Consider the following 19,067-nt stretch of genomic DNA (forward strand, 5'->3'; position numbering starts at 1 on the left):
GAGGAGGAGGGATGAAGGGGTGGGGAACTTGGTGGCCCTGGCAGGGGAGCAAAGGGTAGCACTCACCCTGAAGAAGGGGGCAGATCTTCCTCCAGGCTGTCACGCTGCCCTGGCTGGTGTACTGGCCCAACGCCACCTCCAGGAAGAACACCGGGATGCCGCAGGTGAAGAAGAAGATGAAGTAGGGGATGAAGAAGGCCCCTGTGGAAGGAGAAGATCGGCAGGGGCTGAGCCCTCCATCCTGTCCTCGGCCCATCCAGGAGACCTGCGTCCCACTGCTCGGCCTCCTCAGTCTTCCTCTCCACCCTCCCGGGGCCCCACATTGGCTTCTGATCTGCAAACAGAGGCAGGCAGAAATTTTCTAGTCTGAACCCCACTGGGGATAGGGAAGACCTTTGAAGAAGGAGTGAACGTTTAGGTGGAAATCCTAACAGATGCACTGCCTATTTTCTCGGTGTGCTTAACAAACTTAGTCCAATGATTATTTTTGGAACTGAAACTTGTGTTCTGTATAATTTGATATGCTTATTAAATTATCAAGTTTGCTACATTTTAGAGAAAAACAAACAAAAACACCTTGGAAAATTATTTTTCCTCTAATAGTTTTCAGATGGATTTTTTCCCCCTCTGCCAGGCTCTGATCCGAACTGGGGTCACAGCAGAGAAGTCCATTCCTCCACTCAGGCAGATTCTCGGGCACTGGGGTTTTGGCAGCCATGTGATTAGGCCTGACCTACGGGCCCACACAGGAGGCCAGGCTGAAAAGGCATCCAGCAAAGTAGGCAATTAGAAGACACCCTAAACTGCCAGTGCCTGCTTCAGTCACTAAGACATACATACATACCTCACCCCAGAAGTGTAACCAAGGGGGAATGGATTATTGTTTACTGCACCATAATAACACTTAGCACTTATGTGGTGTGTACCGTGTGCAAGGCATTCTTCTAAATGCTCCACCGACATCAGAATTCTCAAAGAACCACCTCCCATGGGGCAGGTTACCATCATTATCTCCATTTTACAGATGAAAAAACAGAGGCACAAAGCCAGGTGGTTGGATTCTGACTCTGTGCTCTTACCCACCCCATTATAATGCCTTGCAAATAATCCATGTTACTTTGTAGGAAAAAGTAGAAAGTACAAAGGGGGAAAAAAGGAAAGACACTTTGTATAGCCTTCCAATTTTCTTATAAACACACACACACATATATATAGTATTTTTTTGGCAAATATGAGAACCTAATATATGTTACTTGATAACCATTTAAAAGCATGTCACGAACCTATTATATCAATAAATATAGATGTCATCATTTTAATAGCCATATAGTATTCCACTATCCTAATTCATTTCATTGGTACCTCTACTGGCCTTTTTGGTTGTAATCCATTGTCAACATCCTTGTGCACTTGGCTGATTGCCTCCTTAGTATAAATTTCCAGTTGACGAATTGGTACATCAGAGGGTATGCATAATTTCTTTTTGCTTTTTTTGTGATAAAATATATATAACATAAATTTTCCTGTTTAACCGTTTTTAAGTGTATGGTTCAGTGGCATTAAGTATACTTACATCGTTATCCAACCACCACCACCATCAACTTCTAGAAACTTCTCATCCATCCCAATCTGAAACTCTGTAGCCATTAAACACTAACTCCCTATTCCCCACCTCTTCCCAGCCCCTAGTAACCACCATTCTGCTTTTTCTCTATGAATTGTTTTTCTAGACACCCCATGTAGGAGGAATTATACAGTACTTATGTTTCTGGTGCCTGGTTTATTTCACTCAGCATAATATCTCAAGGTTTATCCAAGCCATTTTGAGGCTGAATAATACTCCCTCATGTGTGTATACCACATTTTGTTTACTCATTTGTTCATTGATGGACATTTGGGTTGCTTCCACCTTTGGGGTTTGAACATTTTTTTAAGGTTCTCTGATGTGCATTTCCAAATCGCCCTCCCAGACTCTCATACAGATCTGAACTGCCAGTAGCAATTTGTGAAAGTGAGGGAGAAGGCTTTGTGTGTGAGTCTTCTGGGCCCTCCAGAGCCACAACAGCCAGTAATTCTCCAAGTCCTGAAGTCCTACTTACCCCCAGGTTTGCCGATACGTTCTGAGTACCACCAGAGCATTCCTAAACCCAGTGCCAGTAACACCATTGACTCCAGTTTACGTGGCTTCGGTGGCTACAGGGGTGAGGCTGAGAGGCAGTGTTTGGGAGAAGTGTTTGGGCTCAGGGGCTCTCCCAGAAGACACTTTACTGGAAGTCTACAGCGGCATGTGATCCATGGGCCCCTTCCTGCTGTGTGGAGATCCTTCCCTCTCCTGAAGGAGACAGCTTCAGCTCTACCCTTGGTGTGTAGACTTCTGCCCCGCAGAAGCCAGAGAGAGCTCAGGAGGCCTGGAGCCAGGCCACCCTCAGGCTGAGTCTGCCCTAGAAGGTCAGCGCTAGGCCTGGGCCTCAGCAGGCAGTGGGAGGAGGTTGGTTCTGGAGCGCCTACAGGAGCATCCTCCATCCTCGGCTTTCTTCCGGGGTTTTCAACACACTATCTCTGCAAATGTCTTCCCCCCACAATGAACTTGTGAGAATCCTCACTAGGAGAGACTGACCTGGCCCACAATCCTCTTGGCATCTGCCCAGGCTCTAGGCACAGACAGCCTGATGAGGCCCCTCAGGGATCTCAGGACTTGAGATGTGTTTATCATTTCCCTCCCTTTGTTCTCAGGTATGCCTTACTATCTCTGCCAAGTTCTCGCTCCTGAACCACTGACAATCTGGAAACTCTGGAGGATGATCTAGTTTAGTGATTCCTGCTTTTTTGAAACCAAAGACATTATTGCACCAATAACACCATTTTTTTCATTCCTCTTGAAAGATTTTTCCCTACTGAACTGTTTATTAACTAATAATTAATTATTAATTGATGAATGTATCAGTAAAAACATATTTAACTCCTTTTTAACTACTTTTTTTCTTTTTCTTTTCTTTTCTTTTTTTTTTTTTTTTTTTTAAGAAAGGCAGACTGCCACATGCAGTGCCTCATTTGGTTGTGTCTGAAGTCTTGGAAGCTTGACTACCCTTCATTCTCCTACCAATGGAACTGAAGAGTTCATTTGGACGTTCTAGCAGGGAGCACAGCTACTCCTATACTGTCCTCCCCTATCAAAGAAGGTCATCCTCTTAGCTGATTGCACAGCTTCAGGAGGAACACACATGGAGCAGTGCAGGAGGAAGGGGACACCCACCTAGCTGGCTGGATCAGCCGAATCAAACCTGGCAATCAGTGGGGTGACAGATGTTGCAGCCAGATTGCCTTCACATCCTAACTGACTAAAGATTTATGGTCAGCTTGAGATAAACCCTGTTATCACAGTGAGTTAGTACAATTCCAGCCTAGAGCAAAAAGTTGACATTTGAGTTAGTCAGTGAAGTCATAGATCCATTATTAAATTGTCTGATATAAGGAAACCTGCATCCCTACTTTCCTAGAGCCCCAAAGACCAGTGGCCTCAGATTGGGGCCCATGACCTTGGTTAGCTCCCTCACATAGGGGGAGATGAGGGAGACCCAGTAGAGGGGTGTCAGCATGTCTTCCCCAGGTATTTCGGTTGGGACAGAGCTAATGAGATGAACACAGACCCTGCCCAGTAACTGCCATCTGGCACTGCCTCTTCACAGATGACCCAGGCTCAGCCCAGTGTCACTGCACACTGTCACAGGGGCTTCTCTCCCCATGCCGCCCCATGACCAGCCACAGTGCAGCCACCAGGTGGGACGAGGTGGTATGGGCACTCAAACCCAAAAACCTATCTCCGGGACCCTCATTCTTTCTCCTTTTCAGATGGCAGGGTGAGAGATGTGGGAGCCAGTGAACCAGGCTTCCAGGGCTTGCAGCTACCAATTACTTCTGTGGTCTTGGGCAAGTCGCTAAACACTCCAAGGAGCTTCCGTGTGCTCTATGAAAGGAGGACTCAGCCTGGGTCATCTTCTGCTCCAGCACTAATGCCCTGTCCTGGCATAGGACAAAGAAACAAGTCACTGCCCCTATCACTTCTCCCTGTCGTCCCTAATCTCTGGCCAGCATTCACTCCCATTCCCCATCCTGCCTCCGTAGCCCTGACCTGCCAGGAAATCCCATTTCTATTTCTTTGGGGCTATAGGTTCAAGCAGTTGGGTGTAATAACTCTAAGTTTTGAAATAGAGCAAAATACACAGTAGATGCTCAGTAAATACCTGCCAAAGTAAATATGGGGGGCACCTGGGGGGCTCAGTCAATTAAGCATCCGACTCTTGATTTCAGCTCAGGTCATGATCTCAGGGTCGTGGGATTGAGCCCCGAGTCATGTTCCACACTCATCGGGGAGTCTGCTTGAAATTCCCTCCTCCCCCTCAGTTCCTCCCCCTCTGCCCTCTCTAAAATAAATAAAGAAATATTTTTTTAATTAAATATGAATAGTGTTTAGAAGGATTTTCTAAACAATGATTATTTTTAAATAGGAATATTTCTTCTTTTTTACCCTTCTGGAATGTTTCAGATTTCACAATAAATGTGTAAAATTTCCACAAAAAGAATAAAGGTATTTTCGAAAGGCAAAGATGAATCTGTCCAGTCACAAATAAATTCATATAAACAAATACTTCCATTTGTATGAAAATTCCAAATAGGTAAATCCATAGCCACAGAAAGTAGATTAATGGTTGCCAAGGGCTGTCAGGGAGAGGGAATAGAGTGACTACTAATGGCTTTGGGCCTTCCTTCCAGAATGATGAAAATGTTCTAAAATTGGGACACCTGCGTGGCTTAGTGGTTGAGTGTCTGCCTTCGGCCCAAGGCATGATCCTGGAGTCCCGGGATCGAGTCCCACATCGGGCTCCCTGTGTGAAGCCTGCTTCTCCCTTTGCCTGTGTCTCAGCCTCTCTCTGTGTCTCTCATGAATAAATAAATAAAACCTTAAAAAAAAAAAAGAAAATTTTCTAAAATCAAATGTGGTGATGGTTGCACAATTCTATAAATATACTAAAAGCATTTAATTGTACACATAAAAGGATTAATCTGGCCCCTTCCCAACATGCCCCTACTTATTCTATGGGTGCTGAAAAATAATAAAGTTATGTTTATTTAATTTTAAAAAAATCATAGACAACATAATATTTCTCTGCTCAAATTCAACAGTTCCCATCTCACTCAGATCAGAGCCTACAAGATGTGAGCCCTGTTACCTCTCTGATCTCTTCTGCAACTCTTCTCCCCATCTGTCACTGCCCTCTAGGCTGTTCTTCAAACATGCTGGGTGCACTTTCACCCCAGGACCTTTGCACTTGCTTTTCCCTCTGTTTGGAATGCCCATCTATAAAATTCACTCCTTTAGCTCCTTCAAGTCTTTTTCTGAAATGTCACCACCTCCACACAAGCTTTCCTGGTCACCTTATTCCACATTTCAAACCCTCCTCCCCTGCCCAACAATCCAGCATTCCCTACCCCTTTTATCTGCTTGGTTTCTCACCATTCCACTCCTCATCATTCAACATACCATGCATTTTACCTCTTGGTAATCTGTCACCCTGCACTGGAATATAACACACAGAATGTGTTCTGTGTTGCATCTAGAACAATGCCTGGCACATGACAGGCCCACAACAATACTGATTGAATGTATGAATCCTATCGGCACCCGACATTGTACAGAATCACAAAGGACTGTTGTTATTCATTATGATGATCATATCTTACTGGACCCTCAGATTCCTTGGTCCTGCCCATTACCTCAGTTATCCTTCTTGGTGGCCCTGGGAGGCATCATCCCATTTCATGGAGGAGGACTGGGAGGTGGAGCTAGAGCTCAGACCCAGGCCCTCCAACTCCATTGCACGCTCTTTCCATGTTACCACATCAGCAGGCAGGAGGTGCCCAGGTAGGCCCTGCCTGGCTGTCAAGGCACAGCTCGCCCCACCACGCCTACCTCAAAATGAACTCACCACCTCCATTTTTGTAGCAGAGATAGGGAAACCTCCAGACATTGCCCAGCCCAATGATCTCCCCGGCCACTGACAGCACAAACTCCATCTTGTTGGTCCATTGGCCCCGATCCTTCACCTGGTCCTCCCCTTCCTGGTCCAACTTCTCTCCCTCCTCAGGGAGCCAGGAGACAACGGGAGGCCCGTCCTCGGGGACTGCCACTTTTCTGTCCATAGCCACGTGACGGACTGGGAGGCCGCAGAGCGAGAGTGGGCAGGATGGTGAGACAGGACCTGCTGGGTGGGAGAAGTGATAAGCTGTATAACCCGATGGCATGCCCTCCACCCCTTCGTCCTCCAGCCTCGTCTTTTATTGTTGTTGGAATATTGCTGTCATATTTCATATTGTTGGAATCTTGGTTGATACTGTTGGGCTGTTGATTTTGTTCCCAAATTCCCAATGACTTTTACACCTCAAGTTAGGCTTTCCTCTCATGACTCAGAGAACAACTAGGGGGCCAGTCTTAGCTTGTCCATTTTGCAGAGGGGGAAATCCAGGCTTTGATGGATGAAGTGATTTGCCCACGACCACACAGGGGTAGATTGGGATGAAAAGGCTGGGGTCTTTCATTCCGAGTCCCTTTTCATATTTATAGCCAGCCAGCATCCCCGCTGGCCTGGCTGCCCAGCTCCACAGGGGCCAGTGAGTGGCGCCAGCGCAGCCTCTGGCTTCCAGGCCAGAAGGGATCAAAGCCTGCCAGGGGTGACAGAAGGTCAAAGGGCAGGTGTGGCCCAGGTGACTGCATGGTCTTCCCCCAGCCAGTTGTGTGCTCTTCCCCAATCCAGGCAATCGATCAACCCAGGGTAAACATGGGAGCCAGCTAGCTCTGGGCATCTGATTGGGAGGGAAGGAGAAGGTGGGGCCTCTGAGCAAGGCCAGATGAGACCCAGATTGGGGCCAGGACCAAGTATAGGCCTTCGAGGGAAACCTGGCTCTTTTTCTCTCACTTGTGTCTCTGTCCTGAGAACGAGCAAGGGGTTCTGGGGGTGGATCCCAGAACTGTAATCACTCGGGTGGTGGTCAACTCCAGGTCAAGGTGGTCCCACCAAGGGAGACCCAGATGAGGCTGTGCATGATAGCAGGTCACTGTCCTTCCTGGCTCCCTACTCTCCTAAAGAGTCCAAAGCGCCCTGGACTGCCAGAAATATGGCGTGGCCTCTCTGGGTTTTACTGTGTCCCTACCATTGTCCACTTGTTGACTTCCAGGAGATAAACGGTAGCACTGCGGCGTTGTACCTGGAGTTCTGGTTTGCCTTCCCCGCCCTCCCCACCCTCCCCCACATAGCCACCCTGAGGCTCCTGGTGAGCTGCCAGGAGGAGGTGTCGTGGCTACAGAGGCTACAGAGGGAAGCACCTACCCACCGCCCCTCACCTCCACCGGGTGCTGGGGGACTCAGGGTGACCAGAAGCTACCAAGTGCTCCACGCTCCCCCAGGCTCTAGAGAAACACAAGGGATTCTTTTTACTAAAAGAAGTGTCTGTGTTTATTTGTTGGTCCTTTTAACCCAGGCAACAGCCCAAGCCCTAGTCAGTTAGAAAGGCGTGGCAGGAGCCATTTGAGGTTATGGAAATTTTTGAAGGTGACTTGGAGGGTATAGGTTATCCCAGGAAGGGGAAAGCCTGTCAGGGTGAGATGGGTGTTGGGATCTATGCACAGTCTCCATGGCAAGTTCAGCCCAGGAAGAAGGATGAAGAGAGAAATACCTGATGGAAATCAGAGGTGTTCAGCCTCTGATGTCAGGGAGGAAGAGGAAAGGCTTCCAGGTTCAGAGGAGACTGTCAGACCCCAGGGGGAGGTTTTGAGAACCAGAGTATCAGGTTGAAAGAATGGCAGCCTGCCCCCAGGGGAAGAGTTTGTGCTACCTGAACCAACTGGAAATGTTGCTACAGAATTGGGGCTCAAGCACCCTGAGGAATGGCCCTGGAATCGTTATCAGACAAATGAATCGATGAATGAATGAATTAAAAAAAAACATTAATGGAAGAAGCACAGGACAGGAAACCTAAGATCTAGTCCAGATCTAGCCAATAATAATATTAATAAAAATTAACATTTGAGTAATCGTTGTGCCAAAAACCTACACTTCTTCACAGAGGTTATTAAATTTCATCTTCTTTAAAATCCTTGAAGTGGGTATTGCTATTAACTCCATTTTATCAATGAGGAAGTGAAGCTCAGAGAGACTAAGGAACAGAACTTGACACCCTACAGGTGTTCAGTAAAACTATTTTTGAATGATTTAAATGAACTTACCGATATAGTAAGTGATGGAACTGAGTCTCTAACTTGCTGTGTGACTTTAGGCAACTCACGCGTCCTCTTTGGGCTTTAAGTCTCCCTGGAAGAGAGAATGAGCCCTGTTCAACAGGGATGTTGGGAAGGTGGAGGATAAAAATAAGATCCATATAAGACAAGGAGAGATGTGTGCCTTTGCTAGCCAAACCATAGTGTAGCTCAGCTCAAGGTGAGCCCAAGCACAGAGGTCACCAGCAGGGTGGTCAGAGGACAAGCATTACTGTTCTCAGACCAGAAGCAGCTATGTGAGGACCACGCTAGCCTCAACAGTGGAAGGAGGGGAGACCTGCCGGGGCAAAGGAATAAGCCATGGGAAGAGCCGAGGGGAATGCAGGGTGGGGAAGCAAAGCTCAGAGCCCAGTTTGGGCACAGGGTTTGGCTTGTGTCAGGATAGGGAAGACAGAGAAGAGAACACACACTGATGAGCTGGTATGGATGTGACATATTTGGTTGATTTTTGTTTTGTTTTGTTTTGTTTTTAAGAAAAGGTTACTGGAAAGATCATAATTTGTAGATTAGAATGAAAAACTGGAATGGCAGAAAGAAAGCCAAGAGCATGTAGAAAAGAAAGCTGGCCCCGTGCCATGGTAAGTCAAGGGGAAACAGGCCTCCAGTGCAGCAAGAGGGATTCAAGTTAGACTCAGAGAAGAAATGTCCAGGAGGATGTCAGACATGAAAACAAGCTGTACAGAATTCTCCCGTGGGGCTGACTTTTAAAAGCCAAAAGGACGGCGTGCCTCCCTACCCTCTTGCCCTCCTCGCCCTGCTCCCCACTGTGCCCTTCTATCTCTGGCCTGTTTGCTGGGAATAAACAACAGTGTTATCCACAGTCAAGATGACTTCCAGAGAGCTCTTCCTCCCCAAGATCCTCCCCAGCCCCTAGCATCACCTTCCCACCCCAGCCACGCAGGAGCAGGGTACAGGGGCATGGATTGGAGCTCACCATATGACAGCGCCCTCCAGAAGCAAAGACACCTACACCCACACGGAGCTCAGGGCTGCCCATCAAGGAAACCTTCAAGAAGTTAGCAAGTCCAAAATTAACCGCTCTCAGGAGCTGGGCATGGGTCAGGGTCCAGCGGAGAAGCAGACAGGTGGAGAAGTGCCTGCAGTTCCCTGAGGGCTGCTAGGATCCCAGCTCGGCCCCATCACCCTGCCCGGCCAGCACAGGACCAGCCCAGCCCCGGCCCTGGGGGCACGGGATGCCCCAGCCCCTGCTTCAGCCCACACCCACATACCAGTTCCCGTTTCTGTACACACACTGGTGCCATTCCCGTCACGTCCCCTTGCACACACATACCTATGTGCACGGCACCAAAACCTCCCTCCGTCCAGTCCTTCACACTCTGTGGGCCGCTTGGCTCGGCTAGTGGCCACCCGCACCTCCTGGCGGCTCCCTTGTCACCCTTCCCTGGCACAAGCATGCCATGCCTCCCCACACCCTGAGCTGGGGCAGCTTCCTCCTTCTGGGAGACACCTGGCTCCCTGCTTGCCCTGCTCCACCCGGAGAGGGGGCGGGAACCCCTCGATTGCATGGCTAGTTGCAGGTCATGGGGCCTCAAGGGTTGTCCCGTCCTCTCTTCCTTCCCACCCCACCGGGCACTGTCTGCTTCCCCTCCTTCTCTCAGTCAGGTGATCACCCCTCTGTCACCCACTCCCTTGGGCCAGCGCCCCACCTCTGGACTTTCCCAGCCTTGTCCCTGAGCAACTGAGAAGCTGTGGGAGGCTTGGTGGGGTGGGGTGATGCCCCTCGTCCTCAGACTTTCTTCCCACCCTGGTCTTCTGTACCCAGACACACACAATTCTGTGAAGTCACCTCCCTGGACTCACCCCTGCAGCCCCTCAGAGGCCCCTCTAAAGGACCACAAAGACACAGCCCACCCTCTGCTTCCTGCTCACCTCAGTCCCCAGCTGGGCTCCTGTGCTCAGCTCAGCTCCATGCCTCAGGTGCCCCCCACCGTCCCGGGGAAGCCGCTTACAGGAAGCCCACACAGACCGGACCAGAGAGAGGAACTGGTCTCCACCTTTGCTCCTTCTCCTGTTCCTCCTCCCAGTTCAGAATCCCATCCAAGTCGTTGTCCTGGGACTCCCAGAGAGCAGCCGTGTGTGTGTGTGTGTGTGTGTGTGTGTGTGTGTGTGTGTGCTCACGCACACTAGTGTATTGGGAAGTGAAGGGACAGAGAAATACCAAAAGCAACAGGAGGGACTGAAGCCAAAAGTTTGTGCACTAGGATTACAACATCCAACCCCAGGAAGCCAAGTCCTCTGTCCCTAGTCCCCCACCCCCATCGCCCTCCTGCTGTGCCCACCCCCTGCTGCCGCCCCCGCTGCTGCCAGCCCTCCCGGTGAGTGCTGTCCCCAGACGACCCCTCCAGACCCTCCAAACCAGCTCAGACTCACATGTGACTTCATCCCTCTCCGTTTGTCCCTCCCGCCTTCCCCCTTCTCACCGTGCCCCTCTGGTCTGCCCCTCCAGTCTGGCTCCTTTGGAGGGAAGAGGAGGATGTATGGGGCAGGGTGCAGCCTCTCTCCCCAGAGCAGTAGGATGGGAGCCACCAACCCCCCAGGCTGGGAACTGAGAAACTCAGGAGGGGAGTTGGCCTCACCAACGAGGGCTCGGGAGGAGGGTGAATCACCAGCTGGACTTTTCCACCAAGTACCTGCCCTCTGTGGTTTCAAGGCAAGGCTCTGGACCTTCACAACTACCAACCACCCTGTGCCTTGGGATTTTCCTAGAGAAAGTGCCCAGAGCAAACCTCAAGGAGCCTATCTAGAAAGGATACAAGTTTACCGTCAGACAGACCTACATTTGAACCCCTCCTCTGTTTGACCGTCCACATCCACTGGGCAAGGCTCTGAGCCTCAGTTTTCCTATCTGTAAAAGGAACAAAACAATACCTATACCTACTTTTCACTGTTAAAGACAATATAGTAAATTGCTTAGGATATTGTAGGTGCTTAAGCGGGGCGGGCTGTGGGGGGGTGGTCACTGGTGTTTGCTGTGTGTCCTCTGACAGCAGAGGCTGGGATGGTGTGGTGTCTGGTCCCAGGCAGCGATAATTATGCTCCAGTGACCTCTCAGGACTCGAGGCACATAACTGGGACTTGTCTGATGGCTGGGCAGCCATCAGTGGTGAATGGATATTAATTGAGTAAATGTGTGTGCCCCCTGCTATGTGTCCAGTGAGCATGTCCAAGACAGGGTCTCATCATTGGTCCCACACGTGCTCCTGTGGTGCTGGGGACAGGACAGTCCCTGCTCACTCTTTCAGGACAGTCAGTGCCTCTGTGGAGGCAATGAAGGTGCTTTCTTCAGCCCCAGGTGGTGTGGAGAGGGGGGAAGTCGTGGGGTGAGAGGGAAATTCCCCTTCGCAGGAGCTTCCCCTCTGTACTTGAGAACTTCCCAGCAGGGCTGGGGTGTGAGGGGAGAGCCTCTGTCTGTACTTTTCCATCAAGCAGGCCCAGGCAGTGGCTCACAGGCCCCTCTCAGCATCTCTTGTGGGCTTCCTCAGCCAGAGGAAGCCAGGGCTGGTTTCGGCTCTCAGACTCCATGCTCCGTGGCGCCCGAAGGCGGGCAGCAGGTCGGCTCTGGCAGACCCACGTGCTGCGGTTACCCCTGTGCTCATCTGTCCCTGCGTGCTGGGTCCTCCAGGTGGCAGCCACAGGGCTTAGTGTGCAGGGGACACCACAGTCCACAAGGGACAGAACAGCAGCGGCAGCTATTCCAGAACAAGATGCCCAGCCTCTCCATGAAGGGGAGCGAGAAGAAAGAGAATCAGACTAGGCAGAGGGTACATTTCCGGACCCATTCATTCATTCAAAAATTTTATTTCATGCCTACAATGTGTCAGGCTTTCCATCAGGACCTGGGCTTGCACATGGGTCCCCACCTGCAGTCCTGCCGCCTCTCCTTCGCCTTGTAGGGGAACAGCTGCCTTGTTTGCCCTGGATTCCTTCTAACTTGGAGCCCCACCTTTGTTCAAGCCCACCCAGGCCCCCACAGCTTCCTACCCCCAGCAGGCATTCAGACCAATTGCTAAACTCCAGAAGGCCAGAGATCCCCATCCTTCCAAAAGGTAGGAATCCCTAAATTACCTGGAAAGCCTACCTAAGACTGTTTCTACACTGCGAAGGGCCTGACGACAAGATGGGATATGGTTAAGTGACTCAGTTATCTTACTGCAGTGAGACCCCAGAGCCCCATAAAATATTCTCCTCACCACATTCATTTAAGTCCATGCATGCTTTTAGAGAGCTTGGCATGGAACCTACTTCCTGAGCATCCAACTCTTGTTCTACTGTATTGTTTCCCAGACTAGAAATATCTACAGGGTGGGGAACACACGTTTCCTAATTCTTTGTCTCTACCTCCAGCATTTTGTACAGTGCTGGCACTTGATGTTTGTTGCATGGATGGAAGGATGGATGGAACTTGAGGGAAAAAGTTGATCCCAGCTTTCCATTTTCTGAAAAGGCACTGTTCTCCCAGAACCAGGGGATAGATTAGGACTTGGGGGAGGCAGATCCTCAGATTCTTGGACAATACTGCTGGCGCTAAGCAGGACCCTGGGGCCACAGGATGCAGAGTTATTCTGGGGCAACCTCTCCCTTGGCTCCTCCAGAAATGCCTCACTCAATGAACATAGCCTTTTTTCTGGGCCCAATGCAGCTTGCTGCCGGGGGCTAAGGAGGCCAGCAGACTGCAAAGATGTCTCTAACCTCTTCCCGGGCTTTTGTGTTTAATTGACAGCCCAATGTGGTGGGGCTGGAGCCGTGGGAAAGAAGCTGGATTTGCTTGAACATGTCCCCATGGCAGCTCTTCCTACACCCTCCGCTGGACTCCAACAACACACTGATCTAGGTCTTACTATTTCAGCTTTATAGAGGAGAAAATGAAGGTTCAGAAAGGTGAACTTGCCCAAGGTCACATAACTAGGAAATAAGAGGGCTCAGACCCCAGCCAGGACTGCAAGCCTCTGTAAAGGATCCTACTCGGCTGACAGTGGTATGTCTTGAGTTTGTGCACATTTATTTAAGGATAAAGAGGGACTGTGTGCCTGTGTGCACATGGATGGATGTGAGGCAGGTACAAGGTGTGAGGTATGTGATCCAAGGCTCCAAGGAAGCCTGATGGACTCAGTGCCTCATCGGTCACTTCCCTGTCTGCAAGGCCTCTGCTTGCAGCTCCGGTGAGCTGTGCCACTTCTCTCCATCCAGCCATCACTTGCCCAGGTGCCCTTGTGCCTGCCTTTTGTTTTTGTTTTTGTTTTTAAAGGTTTATTTATTTGAGAGAAGGGGGAGGGGCAGAGGGAGAGGGACAGAAAGCCTCAAGCAGACCCCACACTGAGCACCAAGCCAGACACAGTGGAACTCGATCCCAGGACCCGAGCTGAAACCAAGAGTCGGAAGCTGAACCAACCAAGCCACCAAGCCAACCTAATGCCTGCCTTTCTTCTCTAACAGTTGGGGCTTCTAGACAAGAAGGGTCCCCTTCCTTTTGTGTCTTCTTCCTCAAAGAACTGTGAGATCCAGGATCTGCCCTTCCAGGCAAAGAAAGCAAATGGGACAGACAGTAAGCCCTCCCCCACTATCCCCACTAAAGCCAAGTCCAGGTATTCCTGCCCCTGTTCCCAGACCCCGACGCTGACAAGCAGCTTTGCTCTCGTATCTTTGCCTGTCAGCCCCCTGGGTTATTAGAGCAGATACCCCTCATCCATCCCCCCAACTGGTTTAATGACCTCACACTGCTTGGCACTGAGGAACCAAAAGGGATCTCACATCCATGACCTCATTTGAGCCCTACAACAAGATTGTGTGTACGTGGGCGCACAGTAGTCCCTCCAAAAATGCAAAGACCTGAATTGCGTGTGACTTCCACAAAGACAGAGTTAGAAACAGGCCAGGGCGGGATGCCTCATCTCCTGAGGCTCAGGCCAGCGGATCCTTTTCACTCTATATTACTGGATCTCCTAACTAGGATTCAAATCACTATTACTGAACTGCAGGCAGGCATCCCTTCCCAGGCCTTACAAGTATTTGCAACTGTGCTCAGATGGATGGCTGGAGAGACAGCAGGCACACCCTCCGAAGGGCCTTCCCAGCCCACCCCACCTAAACCAGCAGCTTCCTACCCAGACCCAGTTACTCCTTCTCAGAGCACTTTGCTTTTCCTCCCTTTCGTTGGCCACAATTTGCTATTGAAGAAGTCGTACCTATTTTTGTACTGTCGTGTCTATTTCGTATCCATTTTGCATGCTTCGGGAGCACAGCACAGCACCACATAGTAGGTGTTCTGGAAATACGGTCAGTTGGATGAAGATGCCAGGTTTCCCTAGCGGATCTGTTTTTCCCGCCTTACGACTGTACTTGAGCCTGGCACACTTCGGGAATGCCCCGCCAGGCAGTCCAGGAAGAAGCAGCCAATGCCAATGAGCAGGAGGGTCTCCACCACTAACCTTACTAAATTCCCCAAACAGCAACAAAAAATCAAAAGCTGAAGACTGGCGAGGATCCCAGTGCGCTCTCCCCTCACGGGCGCCTCGGCGGTCCCGGCCGCTCCCCAGGCAGCCCCGGGAAGCCCCTCCCGTCTGAACACAGGCGGGTCACAGGCAGCCGCAGCCGCCACGCGTCCAGGGAGAAACGCGGCCGCGTGTGTTCAGGCGCAAACACACCGCACCCGCACGCGCACCCGCACCCGCACCCGCACGCACGCGAGGTAAGGGTGCCGCTCCTCCACGCGGGCTGCGGACACACCTGTGGGGCCCGGCCCGGCCCGGCCTCCCGGGGTACGACAGGCTCGGCCCTCCCACCGCACCCTCTGCGCGGCCGGGCCCGAGCCGCCCCGCACCGCTTGGGCCTGTTCGCCCCCTGGCGGCCACGCCTGGCGGTGCCGCCTCCGGCGTCCGTCCCGGGCGGGAGAGCGGCGGTCCTGGGCCGGGGTCCCCCTGCTGGCGCAGCGGGGTAGTGCTCGTCCCGCCGCCCCCCGGCCGCCGTGCCCCGGGCCTGTCCCGTCGCCCTGGCGCGGGCTCCGCGTCCGCAGGCGGGGTCGGGAGGGAGGCGGGAGGCGGGAGGCGGGAGGCGGGAGGGGGATGTGGGCGGAAAGAAGCCCAAGCACACCTTCCCTTCCTTCCTCGGGCGGGCGCCGGGTCCGGCCCGTCCCTCCCGCCGTCGCCGGCTCGCGGCTCGCTCCCGGGCCAAGGGGCGGCAGGGACAGGGTGCGCCGGTCCTCTCCGGAGCGAGTGCGTGGGGGCGGAGGGTCTCCGCGGGGCCCCCTGCTCGGCACCACGGTCCCCTCGGCTCACTGCCCAGGGGAGCTCAGCCAGGGAAGGGGAGACGCGGGGCGGGCGGGTGGAGGGCGCGGAGGCACGGCCCCGAGGCGAGGGCGCAGACACCAGGCGGGGCCCCCGTCGTGGCAGGAACGTGCGTTTAATGGGGTGAAGGGCGAGAAGCACAGGGCCGAGCCCACCCGCCAGCCCCGCGCGGCCCCCAGGCCGGCCTCAGAGCGGCGGAGGCGCCCCCCCACCCACCCCGCGGAGGCCCAGCCGCGCCGCCCGCCCCCCGCCCCGCCCCGCCGCCGGCCTCCCTCCCTCCCCCCCTCCCCCCAGCGGGCGTCCGGCCCTAGCAGCGCGACTCTAGCTCTGCGGGAATGAGAAGCGATGTCCTGGGCGTGGCAGGGGCAGAGGGCTCTGCTCCGCTCCATCCGGGCAGGTCCTCCGCCGGGCACCGGAGCTGGCGAATTCTCTGCAAGGGAAGGGGAGGCGGCTGTCATGAGCTGGGGTCGCACGGCTGCCGGCTTCCCCCATTCCCCCATCGCCCGGGTCTGCCTGCAGCGCCCGCCACACCCCCACCCGCCCACGCGGAGCCCACCCGCTCCTCACCACCCGGGCTCACGTCGTGGGCAGCAGCGTCTGTCCCTCCCCAGGGCCTCGCCAAGCTCAGTGGCACTCTCTCCTACCCCAGTGAGGCAGGTGTCCGTCTGTCCTCCTGGGGCCCCACACCAGCCAGTGGCTTGGGCTCCCGCCCTCCCTCCCCACCAGCCCCCTACCTCTTTGAGGGAGCCCTTGAGGGTGCCGAGTTTATAGAAGCTCCAGGCGGGAATGCAGACCATGGAGGACAGAGCCAGGAACCAGCCCAGGGCATCGCCCCACCACGGGTACGTGTACTTCTTGTTGTAGGTCAGCGGGGTGTACTTGATCAGGGAGAAGAGGAAGGTGGCCTGAGGAGGAGAGTAGAAGAGGAAGGGGCTGGGAGAGCAGGGCCCTTGTGCCCCCTGGGGGAGTTGGCAGAGACCTGTCACCCTGCGAGCCCCACCTGGCCTCCAGGCCCATTTGGATCAGTCAACCCCTAACCCCTAACCCCCATCCACATCCTGCTCCAAATCCACACTCCCAGTAGAACTTCCCTGGGCACCTCTGCACATGGCTGCTGGTGTTTCCCAGTGCTTAAGGCTCCAGGCCCATGGGGGGGAGGGGGTGCTGCGAGGACCTCAAGGGCAGAGGTTGTGCCTCCTTCCCCCTGGGCCTCACTTATGCCCTGCGTACAGTGGGTGCTTGGAGGAATTGCTGACACCTGAGATAAAGCCCCAGGAGGCAGCACTTAGTGGTATGTGGCTCAGACTCGAGCCAGGCCACTGGGCTTGAATCCCAGCTCACTGGCACTTTCTCACTCAGGTAAATTGCTTCCCGTCTCTGGCTTCAACTTCATCTGTAAAATGAATACAATGGTAATTCTTACTTCATGGGGCTTTTGCGCAGATTAAATGGGTTAAAATGTGCAAAGCACCTTATGCCTGGCACAAAGTGAGCCCTCTTAGTGGCGTTATTACTATCACTGTGATTAGTAGTATTATGAGCAGCCCAATGCACTTAGGTTGTGGCCCTGCCTGTGACATTTGACTCACATTGTGGTGTTAGTCAAACCATCCGGCAGCTCTGGACCTCAATTTAACCTTCTGTGGATTGGAAAGGAAGAATCTACCTTGCCAATCATTTTCTAGAATCCACCAGATTTTCAATCCCCGTGGGAGGCATCCCTTCTATGGCTAATAGCCTGGCTGGCCTCCTACCACCACCATCTCTCTTTGCCTTTGTGTAGCTTTATTGAAGGTTATCTTACTGTGCAGACAGCTGGGGTGAGGAACAGCCAGCAATATTTGATAAGAGGCCATGGCCTGTACCCAATCATGTCTTCAATGTTGTTGTAGAAGCGCCCGGCTCCTACCATGAAGAAGAGAAGGAAGGAACAGGGAGAAAGGACATTCTTTAGCATCCAAGGCATGGGCAGGATGGGCTAGGATCAATAAACAGAAGACACCATGGTAGTCTTTCAAATCATTGCTGGGAGAATCTCTTCCCTGGGATTCACAGGCATATGCAGCAGTGGGCAGAACTCGGCTTAGGCAAAGATAAGGACTTTCCGATCATAAAGTCATTAAGGGCTGAAGAGGTTTGGATAGGACAGGATATGGGCCCCCTTGGGGTGGTAGGGTGCGGCCATCACCAGGAGGGTGACAAAGCAATCTCTGGAGGGCATTTCCAGTGGTAGCAGTTTCGGATTCTTGAGATTTTTGAGGTTGAGTAGGGAAGGAGTCTCAGGAAAAGGTGGGAAAGAGCAGCGGATGACTCTTTTCTCAGGGCCCTGAGATGGTGGAGAGCACTGGGGTTAGGACCTGGGGGAAGAGTCACTCACCATAAACCCAAGCCACACAGAGGGACTCAAAGATGGCCACAAACAGGAGGCACATGCCACTGGCTGCATAGTAGTCAAAGAGCTGAAATACGTACATACCGCCCTGCCCGGGGAAGAGGGCAAAAACAGAACTGTACCCAGAGGAAACAGACATACTGTCCCCCATAACCCCCGGCCTCACACCCTCAAACACAGAGCAGACCTGGTGAGGATCAGAGGAGACGGATATTAAAACAGAATATAGTTTGTAAGGTGCAAGGCACTAAGCAGATATGAGACAGTAATTTTTTTTTTATTTTCAGCAGGAAGATAGATGAAACAGACAGCTATTGTTAGCTTATCCCTGAGAACATTTAGAGATTGACCCAGAAGCCTAAGACAAAGTATGTACTTCTTGGCAGAGGATCAGGATAAGGGCCGTCATCAGGACTGTGAAGCTGACAAACTCCAGCTCCTTCCTTCTCCCTCGGGACAAAACACAGAAGAGCACCCATCCCCAGGGCTCCCGCTCTCCCTTTGAAGTTCGTCCCCAGAACTTGGCTCAGTTGCCTGGTACATCATAGGAACTTGCCGGAGAGGCCATTTTTCCTAATCCAGGGCTTCCAGACCATCTTTTTCATACCTCTTAGCTGACCGTGGAGCCAAATCACCCCTCAGCCACACCCAAAGGTAGGTGGTTAATGTCCAAGGGCCAGAGGAAGGCCTCACCTACTCTATGCTTCCTATGGCCTGGAAAGGAAGGAGTCCCAGAGCCCTGAAGCCTAGAAGGCCAGCCCCAAGGCCTGAATCCATTGCACCTGCTCCACCTGCTCCATAGGACCCTGCCACCTTGGCCTCTCCTCCTCACCCAATCCCCACCTTCAAGCTTCCCGGGCCCTCACCTCTGTAAGCATGACCAGCCCGACAAAGAAGGAGGTGACAGACACGCCAAGAATGAGGAGCTCCCTCCGGTTCTTCTTGCGGAATATGTGGGGGTACATGTCCACCAGCGCTGTCACCAGGCTTTCTACGCACACAAACTGGATGAGAGGGCAAAAGAATTGGAGAGAAAGAGAGATCC

At 52.6% G+C, this 19,067-nt stretch overlaps 2 protein-coding genes across 22 annotated transcripts in view; both read right to left on the reverse strand.

Moving 5' to 3' along the window:
- Positions 1–14,963, reverse strand: part of SLC6A12 (solute carrier family 6 member 12) — a 31,322-nt gene extending 16,359 nt beyond the window's left edge. Inside the window, exons 1-5 of one of the 11 annotated variants that reach the window (XM_072799365.1) lie at positions 14,533–14,963; positions 10,771–11,195; positions 8,279–8,363; positions 5,985–6,260; positions 67–201 (exon numbers count right to left, since the gene is read on the reverse strand). In XM_072799365.1, coding sequence (XP_072655466.1) covers positions 67–201; positions 5,985–6,198 — 349 coding nt within the window. In that variant the 5' untranslated portion in view covers positions 6,199–6,260; positions 8,279–8,363; positions 10,771–11,195; positions 14,533–14,963. Of the gene's footprint in view, positions 1–66; positions 202–5,984; positions 6,261–8,278; positions 8,364–9,263; positions 9,336–9,620; positions 10,172–10,219; positions 10,588–10,770; positions 13,589–14,532 lie in introns of those variants that run through there. The other 10 variants (XM_072799363.1, XM_072799362.1, XM_072799368.1 and 7 more) reach the window with 10 other exon arrangements.
- Positions 14,964–15,914: 951 nt separating this feature from the next.
- Positions 15,915–19,067, reverse strand: part of SLC6A13 (solute carrier family 6 member 13) — a 36,095-nt gene continuing 32,942 nt past the window's right edge. For 9 of the 11 annotated variants that reach the window (XM_072799375.1, XM_072799381.1, XM_072799385.1 and 6 more), the window contains 5 exons: positions 18,889–19,026; positions 18,008–18,110; positions 17,435–17,535; positions 16,365–16,535; positions 15,915–16,060 (listed from right to left, as the gene is read on the reverse strand). In XM_072799375.1, coding sequence (XP_072655476.1) covers positions 15,938–16,060; positions 16,365–16,535; positions 17,435–17,535; positions 18,008–18,110; positions 18,889–19,026 — 636 coding nt within the window. In that variant the 3' untranslated portion in view covers positions 15,915–15,937. Of the gene's footprint in view, positions 16,061–16,364; positions 16,536–16,888; positions 17,024–17,434; positions 17,536–18,007; positions 18,111–18,888; positions 19,027–19,067 lie in introns of those variants that run through there. The other 2 variants (XR_012017838.1, XM_072799379.1) reach the window with 2 other exon arrangements.

Source organism: Canis lupus, chromosome 25, assembly GCF_048164855.1.
Source record: "Canis lupus baileyi chromosome 25, mCanLup2.hap1, whole genome shotgun sequence".
In the NCBI taxonomy this organism is placed as follows: Eukaryota; Metazoa; Chordata; class Mammalia; order Carnivora; family Canidae; genus Canis; species Canis lupus.